Source organism: Tenrec ecaudatus, chromosome 12, assembly GCF_050624435.1.
Source record: "Tenrec ecaudatus isolate mTenEca1 chromosome 12, mTenEca1.hap1, whole genome shotgun sequence".
NCBI lineage: Eukaryota > Metazoa > Chordata > Mammalia > Afrosoricida > Tenrecidae > Tenrec > Tenrec ecaudatus.
The window spans coordinates 76,249,149-76,263,752 of record NC_134541.1 but is presented as its reverse complement, the minus strand read 5'-3'; the positions used below and the strand labels follow the sequence as shown (position 1 = coordinate 76,263,752).

Below are 14,604 nucleotides of genomic sequence, written 5' to 3'. Positions count from 1 at the left end.
AAACCTATTGAGCAACTGAAACAAACGAGGAAAGCTTTCAAATGATTTTGTTCTAATGACCTGAAGTTATGTGTTCAAGTTCAACTTCTAAAAACATAATTCATATGAATGATTATTTACTAAAAGGGTACTAACATTAGATTCAGAATTTTGTATTTGAATCAAATCTATAAATCTAATGCTTTAAAGAGAGTATAAGAGTCTGTACACAGCAATTGTCACTCATCTAAAAAAACTTATCATTTAAGCATATTTAACACACATATTCTGGACTTCTACTGCCTGCTAAAAGAAAGGCTTTCTGAGACTATAACGATTCAACTTGGTTTCTTCTCTAACATACCAACCAGAAGTGTTTAAGTGAAAATAACGAAGTCACTGGCCGTTTAACTGAACATGCTATATCAAATAAATATTCATTTGCTAAATGAGTATCTAAGAGATCTAGGCAAAATTTCTTTCTAGATTTACTACTTATGAGAGGGAAGCAATATGAATATAAAATAGCCATCACCTATTTCAATTTTTAGAGATGAATTGATATACTATGTAGTTCAATTAAAGGAAAAATTGCTCTCCAATAGAACTGTTACTAGTGCGGAAAATAAATGGCTATTGGCTTTAAGAAATAATTCTTTCGCACATAAAAATATATAAACATATGTCCCAAGCTTTTTTATGTGATGGACTGTTTGTAAGATCATATTAAAGTTCACATACTTCTCAGTCATGATGAAAATAGTTAACTTGAGGATTCTCTCAAGACTACAGATTTGCTACACTAGTGAGAAAAACTTTACTGAAAGACTATACAGCTGTTGTCATCACCCGCTACAAATGAGCCTATGGCTTATTTTGCAGGCCCAAACCAAATCTTTTAAGTAGAAATACAATAGAATATTTATTTATTCTGCTTATAGTTTCAGTTTATAGTTACTATAAGCCTAATTTCAAATCACTACTCAACCAAATATGTTTTTCCCATATTTCTGACAAAGCAAAGGAATAAGGTAGAGAGAAATTTTGGAGAAACTAAATAGATTTAAAACCATGGGCCACTTCTTAGACTTGGCTGATGTGAAATTACAAAGTGATAGGTCTAGAACTCAAATATAGTGAATTATCCTGTTAAGCAAATAAAACAAAAAAGAAAACAGATACATGGATATCGTTATTTAAATCTTTGAATTGTGTGATATGTGAATTATGTCAATAAAACTGTTAAAAATAAGATAAAATATGCCAAACAAAGGAGGGGGGAAAGGGAAATAAATAGGCAAACAGCATGAGTGAAGTCTTCACGAGACTGAAGTGCTGGGACAATCTTTGAAGTGAGAGAAAAGAAACCAAAACACAGAGAAAGGACTGAAAAAGAGAATGAGAAAGGAAAGAGACATCCAGATAGGGCAGGGAAGATCGAGAAAAGAGAGATGTAGACAGAAAGAGGGTTAGAAATAGGTAGAGTGGGAAACATAGAGACTTCATGAGAGACAGAAATTTAGAAACTCAAAGAGGCAGATTTGGAGAGAGACATTCTCATAAGAAGCAATACCTAATTATCTATCCGGTCACTGTCTTTGGGAGGGGGTGAGGAGTGTTTGGGCCGGGTCTGGTCTGTGCGGCCCCTTCCCCCAGCTCTCCAGGAAAATGACCTGCTGGACTGTGCAGCCCCTTCCCCCAGGCTGCCAAGGCCAGCTCTGTACTTTGCAGCCCCTTGCCCCACATTCCAAGAAGCTGGTCTTGGAAAACAAAATGATCTGCTCCTAACCCATCTCCTGACTCAGACCGTGCAGCTGCAGCACCAATAAGCCCCCTCCGCCATATCAGCACATACCTCCCTAATCAGGCCCTATCACATGTCCCACCGCCCAGCTGACAGGGGTGACTTCCTGACCTAACGGCTGGGTCGTGGAACCGGCCCGGGAGCTCTTTCCCTGCTCTAATAAAGTCACTCTTAACTTCACTCATCTCAACTCCACTTTCCTTCCGTGCCTCAGCTTACCACTCAGTATTTTTAGCCAGCAGGCATGCATGTAAATATACACATCAACTTAGGCCACAATAGCCTCTCTACATCTGAATGACAATTACAGATTATTAAAGAAAGCAAATTAAAAAAGCCAGTCAGGCAAATACACTTTGACCTAAACAAGGCTATTTTCAATGATGAAGTAATTCAAGGGTCGGATACTTATTAACTGATGTTTTTCTAACCAGATATAAAGAGAAATATATTAATAAAATATTTCTATGAAAAGAATATTAGTAACTTTACTGGATTTGTATTCTACACACACACAACTTCCATGTGATTTTTTCTTTTCAAGTTAAAAATAAATCCCATTAGTACACAGTAAATCAAGCCCAAAGCACTAAAACCTCTACTTAAAAATGGAAGCAGACGATAATCTGGAACACAGCCAGAACGTCGTTTCTGGCTTTCCTGTGAGGCATTCTGCCATATAGCCCAGCGCACAGTAAACTCAGGCAAGAAGTAAATGCATAAAACCCACAATTTATCTCTGACCATCTAGTTTCCAAGCAATCTTAGAAGCATCAATGCTAATCACATTGAAAGCTTTTATATGAATGCTTTGGCCCTGAAAAGCACGCACAGGAAAAGGTCAGGGGTATTTAACATAACTAAAGAGGGCTGGAAGAACACAACAATAAATAAGAGAAGGCTTATTGAATTCATTGCCTTCAGCCTCCTATCACATACACTATTTTTCTTATTCAATCAACTAGCTAACCATACTCTTATTACATTAAATTTGCTCACACACATAAAACTCCAAATGACCAGGAATTATAATCATAAATGGGCACTCCTCAAAGAAAAAGGCAAAATGCTAACTATTCAATATATCATATGGAATATGTAACTGATCTTTTAGAAACCATATGTAAAAGGAACATTTTTTTATTGAAAGATCATTTTATTGGGGGATCTTACAGCTCTTATAACAATCCATACATCAATTGTATCAAGCATATTCATACATGTTGCCATCATTATTTCTAAACATTTACTTTATATTGAATTTTTAGGATCAGCTCCTACTTTTCCCTCACTCCACCCCACACCCTTGTGATCCCTTGACAGATTATAAATTATTTTTATTTTCATATCTTACACCAACCACGGTCTCCCTTCCCTCATGGTTTCTGTAGTTCATCCCCCATGGGGGTGTGAGTGTGGTTATGTGGTGATCATTGTGATCAGTTCCCTGTTCTTCTCCCACCTCTCCCCGCCTTCCCTTCACCCTCCTGGTATTGCTACTCCCATCCTGTTTCTGGATTCCATGTGTCCTGAGCTCTTATCTCTTCTCTGTACCTATAAACATGTTCTGATCTAGCCTATCAGCTAGGAAAAGATATCGAATTTTCAATGGACCTTCTTCTCAAGCTCCTATTTTTTGAAAATCTCTCATGACCACCAATAAAATGATTTTTATAAAAGAAAATCAGCTCTAGGAGCAATCAAGGTAAATATATGATGGTATTTCGGACACAATTGTAGGAACTTGAAGAATCTGAAGTTTATTTTTACCACCATTTTTTTCTACTACTCTTCAGAAGTAGGTCTTTGTGGGAGAATAATAATTGGGGGTGTTATGGAGGCTATCAGACATGGCACAGCAAACGATAATAATAAATCTTACTCAATGGACAATACCACTAATTGCATACATGTAAAAATATATTTATTAAGGATGTATGTATGGATTGTGATTAGAGTTGCACAAGTACCCAATAAAATGATTAAATATATATTAATTAAAATGTTAAATACCAGTAAAACAGTTATTTAAAAAAGAAAATATGACTACTCTAGAATTAGTCCCCAAAATCATAGGGGCAGTTCTACCTGGTCCTATAGGGTCACTATGAGTCAGCATTTGTTACCACCTTTTTGATCCCCTCTTCTGTGGTCTTATCCGATGTGTATAACATTCCAATAGACTTTTGTTTGTTGATCTTATATCCTGCCACTCTGCCAAACTCCTCTATTGCTTCCAGTACTCACCTTGTGGAGCTTTTGGGATTTTCCATATATAAAATCATATTATCTGTGAATAACGATAGTTTCACCTTTTCCTTCCCCAGGCAAATACCTGTGATGTCCTTTCTTTGCCATATGCTGTAAGCTAAAACCTCCAGTACTATGTTAAATAAAAGTGGGGGGAAGAGGCATCCTTGTCTGGTCCCCTTTTTCAGTGGGATTGTTTTAGTCTTTTCTCCATTGACTACCATGTTAGCTGTTGGTTTTTCATATATAGCTTGTATTACATTACCTTGAGGAATTTTCCTTCCATTTCTCTCTTCTTCAATGTCTTAAACAGGAATGGGTGTTGGATATTATCGAATGCTTTTTCCGCATCTGTTGATATTATCATGTGGTTCTTAGAGTTTTTCACGTCAATGTGGTGAATGATACTAATGATCTTTCGTAGGTTGAACCATGCATGCATCCCTGGTATGAATCCCACTTGGTCATGGTGAATTATTTGTTTTATATACTTTTGTATTCTGTTGGCCAGTTTTTTGTTAAGGATTTTTTGTGTAGATGTTCATTAGGTATACTGATCTATGGTTCTCAATTCTTGTGGGATCCTTGCCCGGTTTCAGTATCAGAGTTGTATTAGCTTCATAGAAAGGATTCGGGAGATTGTCATCTTTTTCTATGTTCCGGAAGAGTTTGTGTAAGATTAGTGACAGTTCTTCCCTGAATGCTTGGTAGAATTCTCCTGTGAAGCCATCTGATCCATGAGAGGTAAACGGAGGCATGAGGACAAAGAAAGAACGAGAAAGTTAAGCGTCTGTAACAGCTTTTTATTAGAAAAGAAGCTCCCGGACGAGGTTCCAAGGACTAGCAAGTAGCCCAGGGAAGTCGCACCCAGCAGTTAGGGAAGCAGGTTGTTAGAGGGGCAGTAAAGAATGTCTAAAATGTGTGGCAATTAGCAGATAAGGGTCTAGTCACTCGAGGATTGTTTGTTGGCTTCTTGCAGCTTCCTTTGTACTGGGAACATCTGGTCTCACTTCCTGGTACCAGTTGTCTTATCTTGTACCTTTTGTTCTGGCTTGCTTTCCGTCCTGTAGAGGTGTTCAGCCCTTGCTTTCCCACTCCTGTCCAGACAGTCCAGGAGATTTGTTGGTAATCCCTTGATAATTTAGTCTATTTCTTCTATTGATATGGGTCTGTTGAGATTCTTGACATCCATTGGGGATAGTCTAGGGAAGGACTGTTTTTCCAAGTATTTGTCCATGTCTTCCAAGTTGTTGAATGCCTTTGTAGTACTATGGAATGATCCTTTTGATTTCATTAGGGTCTGTTGTAATGTCCCCTCTTTCATCCATCATCCCTCCTATTGAAATTTGTTCCTTCCTTTCTTTGGTTAGGTTTACCAACAGTCTATCGATTCTGTTGATCCTTACAAAGAACTAACTTTTTGCAGCATTACTTTTTCCCATAGTTTTCTTATTTTCCCTCTTCTGAAGCTCAGCCCTGAATTTTATTATTTCTTTTCTTTTGCTATTAATAGGATTGTCCTGTTGACTCTGCTGTAGTTGCTGTAAATTTTGTGGCAGTTTATCTATCATGAGTCTCTCTTCCTTTTTCAGGTGTGCATGCATTGCTATGAAACTTCCTCTGATAACTGCCTTTGATGTATCCCATAAGTTTTGGTACATCTTGTTTTCATTCTTGTTGGTTTCTATAAATTTCCTAATTTCATCTCTGATCTGGGCCAGTACACACTCCTGTTGCAGTAGAGAGTTATTCATCTTCCAATTGTTTGTTCTTGTTTACTTCATCTTCCTTTTGTCGATTTCCAGTCTTATGGTACAGTGGTCAGAGAAAGAGGTCTATATGAAATCAATGTGCTTAAATTTGTGCAGATTCGACTTATGCTCCAGCATGTGGTCTATCTTCAAATATGTGCTATGTGGACTTGAAAATAATGTGATTTTTTTTGTATTTGGGTGGAAAGCTCTGTAAATATCTATCAAGTCAAATTGTCTAATTCTAATGTTTAGATCTCTAGCCTCCTTGTTAAGTTTCTTTCCCTGTGATCTATTTTTCTCAGAGTGGTGCATTGAAATCATCTAATATAATTGTTGAGCCTGTGATTTTTTTAAATCCTTTTTAGCATGTGGTTGACGTATTCAGCAGGTCTCTTGTTTAAAATCCTTAGTGGTTCTTTGTCTACCATTCCCTTGAGCACTATATAGTGTCCTTCCTTATCTCTTTCCAGCCCAATTAAAAAAACCAGAAAGCAACAAGTGTGGCTTCGCAGGAAAATGTTACCAAGCATCCGAGGTAGAACTGACACCAATCCTACACAAATTCTTCCAGAACTCAGAAAAAGATGGGAAACTCCTGATAAAATGATCAGAAAAACAACCTTCTAATAATAATTTTTAAAAGAGCTGAACAGGAATTCTCAAAAGAGTTAATATCATAAAGAAATTTAAAAAGAAAAGAACCATTTGGAAGAAATGAGAAAATAAAATAAATGCCAGGTGGAATACAGGGCAGTTCAGACTGTAAAATGGAAAAAGGCTAGCAGGAAAAACAATAAAGTGAAATATGTAGTTTAGTTAATAGTTTTATACCAATGCCAATGCTTTGATACCTGTATAGCCAAAACCCAAACTCACTGCCTTTAGATAAAGGGACTTCAAAGACTTTGTGGAAAAACTGAAAGATAATGTAATTTTTTACAAACTTTTGAACCCCCTTATATGCTGGTTATATAAGATATTAACATAAGGTGAAGCTGGGTAAGGTGTATGAAGAAAATCTCTGTAATGTCTCTATAACTCTCCTGTAAGCTTAAAATCATGTATGTAAAAGAACTATATTTATTTATTTACTTACTTCAAAATAGGAAATTTTAAGCAACTATGGTGTAATGGTAAAGAGTATGACTGCAATCTGCATGGTTAGCAGCTCCATCATGGGAGAAATACTAGGCTTTCTATCAGTAAACAATTACAGTCTCAAAAATCACAGAAGGGTCATTATGAGTCAGCATTGATTTAAGGGCAGTGAGATATTTAAAGAGTAACGTAAAACAAAGGCACCACTTAAAAATAGACCCCGGGTGGTGTAGTGGGTTACTCCATGGGTGGCTAAACCAGAAAGTCATTGGTTCAAAAATACCACTCTGCAGGAGATCTATTCTTGTAATGATCTGCAGTCTTGGGAACCCAGAGGGGCAGTTCTATTCTGTGCTATAGGACTGCTATGCGTTGGAATTGATTCAATGGGAGTGTGTTATTTAAATTAAAAAGGATGAAAAGTTAGGCCCACACTTATCCCCAAACATAAGACATAATCAAAATAGTCAAAACAATCTCAACAGAATTGAGTAACAGAAGTAAATCCACCCACCTATGAATAAATCAACTTTGACAAACAGCTGAAATGCATTAAATGGGGAAGAGACAGTCTCTTTACAAATTGGTGCTGACAAAACTGGAAATGTGTTTGCAGAACAATGAAACAGGTCAGATATCTCAAAACTTACACAGAAAAACAAACTCAAAGTGGATCCAACACCTAAATTAAAAATCTACAATTGTACAGATCATCAACGAAAAAACAAGGACAACATTATAGGTGCCCTATTACATGGCAAAAATACACTAACAAAACACAACTGATGGAACTCTATGATGCTCACTCTCCCGACACAACGGCTGGAGCCAAAGTGGGTGAACAAGTAAATGTGGTGAAGAAAGCTGATGGTGCCCGGCTATCAAAAGAGATAGTGACTGGGGTCTTAAAGGCTTGAAGATAAACAAGCGGCCATCTAGCTCAGAAGCAACAAAGTCCACATGGAAGAACACACCAGCCTGTGTGATCGAGTGGTCCCAAAGGGATCAGTTACCAGGCATCAAAGAACAAAAAATCATATCATTGACTGCACACCTCCATGATAGGATCGCTGAAGACAAATGGGTGCATAAGCAAATGTGGTAAAGAAAGCTGATGGTGCCCGGCTATCAAAAGAGATAGTGTCTGGGGTCTTAAAGGCTTGAAGGTGAACAAGCGGCCATCTAGCTCAGAAGCAAATAAGCCCACATGGAAGAAGCACACCGGCCAGTGCGATCACGAGGTGCCCAAGGGACCAGGTATAAGGCATCATGCAAAAAAAAAAAAGATATAAGTGTGTGTATGTATGTGTATATATGTGTATCTGTATATATGTATGTATATATATATCATATTAAATGAAGGGGGAAGTGCAGAGTGGAGACCCAAGGCCCAAGTGTCGACCAATGGAGATCCCCTCATAGAGGGGTTTAGGAGAGGAGATGGGTTAATTAGGGTGTGAGGTAGTATCAATGAAGAACACAGCTTTCCCCCAGATCCTGGATGCTTCCTCCCCCCAACTACCATGATCTGAATTCTACCTTGCAGGGCTGGATAGGACAGAGGCTGTACACTGGTGCATATGAGGGTTGGAGGTACAGGGAATCCAGGGTGGATGATACCTTCAGGACCAAGGGTGTGAGGGACGATGCTGGGAGAGTGGAGGGTGAGTGGGTTGGAAAGGGGGAACTGATTACAAGGAACCACATGTGACCTCTTCCCTGGGAGAGGGACAGCAGAGAAGGGGGGAAGGGAGACTCCGGATAGGGCAAGATATGACAAAATAACGAGGTATAAATTACCAAGGGCACATGAGGGAGGGGGGAATGGGGAGGGAGGGGGGGGAAAAAGAGGACCTGATGCAAGGGGCTTAAGTGGAGAGCAAATGCCTTGAGAATGATTGGGGCAGGGAATGTATGAATGTGCTTTATACAATTGATGTATGTATATGTATGGATTGTGGTAAGAGTTGTATGAGTCCCTAATAAAATGTAAAAGAAGAAAAGAGAAAAAAATGATTAGGGCAAAGACTGTACAGATGTGCTTTATACAATTGATGTATGTATATGTATGAACTGTGAAAAGAATTGTATGAGCCCCAATAAATTGTTAAAATAAATTTTTTAAAAAATTAAAAAAAACACACAACTGAAAACTCACAAACAGCAGAAATTATCTGGGAGCTCATAAAAATTAGATATTTATGTGCATCAAAAGATTTTGTCAAAAGTGTAAAAGGAGAACCCATTTCCTGGGAGGAAAAAAAATGACAACATATCAAGCAAAAGATTAATCTCTAAACTTTAAAAAAAATTTTAACATTGCACCAAAAAATGTTTTAAATGGACAGGAAAAAGGAAGACATTCAGGTGGCCAACAAACGTTAAGAAATGATTGAAATCATTATGCATTAAAATCCTATTCCTACAGAGTTGATTCTGACAAACAGTTACCCTACAGGGCAATATACAACTGCCCCTTTGGTTTTCTGAGACTTTAAATCTTTATGTATCAGGCAGTAGCATCTTTCTCTCATGGGACGACGGCTAGTGGGCTTGAACTGCTGACTTTACAATTAGCAGCCCAACTCTGGACCCACTTTACCACCATTAGATGGATGTAAATTAAACAACAATGAAGTATCATCTCACACAGCATCAATAGCAAAGTGAAAATAAACCCCCAAAACAACAAGTGATGTATAGGGTCTAGAGCAGTTCTTAACTGCTTAACCCCTTTGGGGATCAAACAACCGTTTCACCGGGGTCCCCTAATTCATAACAGTAGCATAATTACAGTTATTAAGTAGCAACAAAACTAATTTTATGGTTGGGAGTCACCACAACATGAGTGTTAAACTGTATTAAAGGGCCCTAGCATTAGGAAAGTTGAGAACCCCTGGTCTAGAGAGAAGGGAACTCTCCTACACTGCTAGTGGAACTGTTAAATGATATAACCACCATGAACAATAGAACGACACTTCCTTAAAAAGGTAGAAACAGAGATGCCACATCATCCTGCAATCCCTCTACTTGGCATCTATCCTAGAGCCTACACGTGAACAGGCAGGTTCATTGCAGCACTATTCACACAGCAAAAAAGATGCAAATAACCTAAATACACATCAATGAAAGAATGGATAAATGAATGATGGTACATACAGTACTGAACCTATAGGACATTATGTGGAGTGAAATTAGTTAATAATAAAATCACAAATATTTTATGAGACCACTACTGTCAAGAGTGAAGAAAAAGTTATAACAATAAAAGAAATATTTTGATGACGATTAGTGGTAAAAAGGTAAGGGGAGGAGCACAAGAACTAAAGGCAACAATGATAATATACACTTATTTACATAATCTAGTAACATATTGTATGGATAGACACACAGGCTAAAGGGTGGGAAAGAGGTTTAGCAGATGATATAGGTGTATGGTACTTAACTTTGCTGCAAATACATCTATGAATGCCATGGAAGCAAAGTTACTGAAACTTCTTAGATGTAACTAAATGTTTTAAAGAAAGAAGTTACAGAGCCCAGGGGCTCAGAACCAGGGTTTGAGGAGACCCCTTTGTCAATTGGCATAACAATCCACAAAGAAAAAGCTCGATCGTCTACATGGTACTTTCTTTCGTGAGCAGCAATTGGGAATCTTAAAGCTAGTGAGTGCAGCTACTGGCCTCTGCCTATCCAGAAGAATGAAGAACGATGAAAATCAAAGATACATAAACAATTAGTGTAATGGACTATATTAGTATCAGTCTCCAAGACTGAAATCAGAATTAGATGGTGCCTGCCTACCATTATGAACTACTGTTTAGGATCATATTAGAAGGTCCTTAATGCCACTGAGTCAATTCTGACTCATAGAGAATCTATATGACAAAGCAAAATTGTCCCTGTGGGTTTCCGAGACGATAACTCTGTATGGGAATAGAAAATCGCATCCTTTTCTCAAAGAGCAGCTGGTGGTTTCAAACTGGTAACACTGCAGTTAGTGGCCCAACATGTAACCCATTAAGCCACCCAGGCTCCTTAGGTCCCAGATAGGGTATTAGGGTATGAGAAAACAATTAAACAAACTTTAAAAAAAAAAAGATTAGGCTTATTGGTCAGACAGAGAATGGTGCAGACCCCAAGGCTTTAGTCACCCTTTAGGTTTAGAAATACACACACACACACACACACATCTAACTACCTTCAGCCACATACACATACACACACCACCACAACCACCACCACCATCACCACCACCGCTGCCACCGCCACCCAACCTCCCCTGCTCCCTCAGCTGATGGCTCAATTTTCAGTCAAGAAACAGCTCAATAAGGAGAACAATATAACACTAGGGAAGTAGGCACACCTTAGAACAATCAACTATTTAAGAGCAAAAGACTAGCATTTATACAAGGACAAAGTTCAGTAGGGTTCAGAAGAGGAATGGAAACAACAGGAATGAGTCAGAATAAGTGATCTTACATTGTGGTGACTAAACAATGGCATGGAACAAAATATAAATAAATAGTTGAATGGAAAACTGACATGCTCTATAAATCTTCAATCAATTCAAAGTAAAATGTTCAAAAATAAAAGGTTCATAAGATTGAAAAACTAAAATAAGTATAGCCTTTAATTGCAAATTCAGAAACAGAATGGTATCCACTTCTGTGATTTTAGTCTATGACAGTATCTTTCCACTCTGTACACTGCCCACCTTATCCTACTGTCTTCACAGACAGGGAATGAGTGGAGGAAGATATACACATGACTTCTAGCTTCAACACATGTTCCTGAAATCTGGGAAAATCTATCAAATTCTATTTATAACTGTTATAAACTCGTGAATAAAACAGAAAACAGGGGGAACAAAATAACACTTATTTGCAAACAGCTGGTACCTAAAAATTTAGCTACAGCTTCGTATTTAACTAATCTGAACATTCTTATGAATGAAAAATTCAAATCGATGAAAGTAAGTTTCATTTTGCTTTTTATCTTAAAAAGTATATTTTTATTTCTTATAAATCTCACAAGGCAGTCAACCTCTTAACTTCATACGTTTTATAAGGCCTTTACAGAAAGACTTTTACATCAGATGTAACACTGTGTCAAAATATAAAGATATGAGAAGGCTCCAAAATGTTCATAAAAATGAAATTAGAGTGAAAAGAAAATACAATTTCCAACAAACTTTCTGGAGTCCTCTCATATAATTTGCAACCAATTTTCCCATGAACAGATCAAACTGAAGAGGGAAAGATAATGAGTGTGAGTGCTCAGGGGATGGAAAGAACATGGTTCTTGGGAAAAGATAGTCCTTAGATTAAACCTTAACATTGTGACTTATAGTTAAGTAAATATATGTAGGTAAGTAACTTATGGAGGCAAATTCTTTAACCTCCATGAACTTTAACTATGTTGCTTGCAAATGAGAAAATACCACCATGTGTTATAAAGGTTAAATTAGATAATTGTGCATAAAATGCTTGGCTTGTGGCAAATCACTAAGCAAATATTGTTGTTCCTTCTAGCATTCTCTATTTCACTGCTAAAGAGGTGTTCACCGAAAACATACCGATTGAAGTTAATATCTGGGTAACTAGAATACTCCGATTTCATCTTGGCATTTCTTCGTGGAAATGTGCAGAAAAAAGCATTCGCTAAAAGACTGGCAATCTGTTCCTGAGACATTGTGATGGAATGATTCATCTTCTGTTTCAAGAGTGGTATTGGCTGACAGAGGAAACAAACAAACAAACAAAATACAGAGAAGATGAGCAATAATTAGTTTAGCAATTTCAAAAGCAGAAGCACCAAATTACATTTGCTAAATTAGGGCAGAAATCATTTCAAGCTACTCTTGAATTCTCAAATTAGCAAAGTCAAGGGTAGTTTATCAAGGCTGATTGAGAAAATGTTCTTGTTTGACAAATTGCAGACTGCTAATCAATAATAATGAAAAGTAAAGAGAACATAAAACATTACTTATTGGTGAAAAGCAAAATTGCTTTAGCCAGTAAAATGTAACACATTGCCCATGCAGTGAAAACTTTAAACTATGAAAAAGGAAAACACAGCAAGAAGTTTACCTATCATTGTTTATGCTAAATTTTTTCTCACATCACAATACAGATTGTTGAGCAGAGCAATTTTTGTATTTTACTCCTAAATAAAATGATCTAAGAAAAAATATTCAATCAGTAAGTTTCCCACTTATTCTGACAATTCTAAATTTCTCACACTGACAATTTAAAAAATGAAACACAATATCTAATTGTATTGAAGTAATTAATGAAACATGTGTAAACCATTATCCAAAATTAAGTATAGTCTATAATCAGATAAACATTCACTATATACTCAAAACATTCAAGTCAAGGAAGATGTAAGACATGTCGCTCAAAATTTTTTATAACTGAAATATCTTCTAGTTATGCTAAGTCCAAATTCATTATCTTTTATTTTCAATATAATCCAGTGGACTTGAATATTGTTTCAGTGACTTTTCTTCTATTTTAAATGTTTAAAACATAGTTTTAAGTATTTGATAATAAAACCAGAGACCACTGCCACTGCACTTACATTTCAAAATGTTCCAACATAAGTTTTTGAGATACTTTTTAATCTCCCTTTCAATAATATCATGAAATAAGGACACTGGGTATCTGCACAAATCTTAAGTAGCTTGCTAGAGAACTGTTCTAACCATATCTTAAGAATAAACTGAGGAAAGACAGGCAAGATAAATAAAAATAACAATGCTGTAACAATGTAATTTTTTCTAAATAATGGAAAATATACATCATTACTAGAATAACAGTCTGCTATGGAAAAGAAACAGTTAAGGTTCTAGCTCAACCACATCTCTTAGAAAAACTAAAAGGTAAATAAACTATTGAGTTAAATCCAATTTACAGCACCTCCACAGAGTTGAAACGACCCACAGCTTCTAGGCTATAATAATTAAGAGAAATCAATTTCCACATCTTTCTCCCTCAGAATAGTTAGTTGGTACATTCAAACTGCTGACTCTTTAGCTACCACTTGAACCACAGTTCAAGCAAAGTTCCTCATTTTCATTACTAAAATTTACTGTCAACAAGTCGATTCTGATTTATAGCAACACAATACAACAGAGTAGAATGACCCCTTTGGATACCCAGGGGCGTCATTCTTTATGGGAACAGAGCCTCATGTTCTCCTGCAGAGTGGGCAGAGGATTCAAATTGCTGACCCTGTGGTACTTAGCTCTACGCATAACACACTATGCCACTAAGGCTCCTTCTCTCTCCTTTCAAGTCTCAGTGATCACCACTTCTAAGAAAGAGGAAACAGCTTATATTGATCTCAGTGTCAATCCTATATATTTACCCTCACAACTCAGTAATACGCTTATAAAATTATCATGATACTGTGTCAATGATTTAAAACAAACATACTTGGTTCTAGTGAAAAATGAGTTTAACTACTTTTTTTCAAGTTATCAGAGAAAATGATTAAAAATTTAATGGAGACTATTTTAGGTTAATGGATTCCAATCACAAAACTTTGTTTCCCTAATAATACATTTTTAATACAGAATATAGAATTCTATTCTCTTGGGAGTGAAAAATGCCTAAAGATTAATATTTGGGGAAGTATGATAATGCAAATCTTATTATGATGTCTAAGTAAGGTGTTAGCTAAGTTCACATGGAAGGAGTACACCAGCCTGTG

General features: G+C 36.8%; 1 protein-coding gene across 2 annotated transcripts in view; it reads right to left on the bottom strand.

The window, feature by feature from the left end:
- PARG (poly(ADP-ribose) glycohydrolase) overlaps positions 1-14,604 on the bottom strand; it is a 155,889-nt gene that overhangs the window by 75,458 nt on the left and 65,827 nt on the right. For both annotated transcript variants that reach the window (XM_075564169.1, XM_075564168.1), the window contains exon 9: positions 12,464-12,621. In XM_075564169.1, the coding sequence (XP_075420284.1) occupies positions 12,464-12,621 (158 nt within the window). The remainder of the gene's footprint in view (positions 1-12,463; positions 12,622-14,604) is intronic.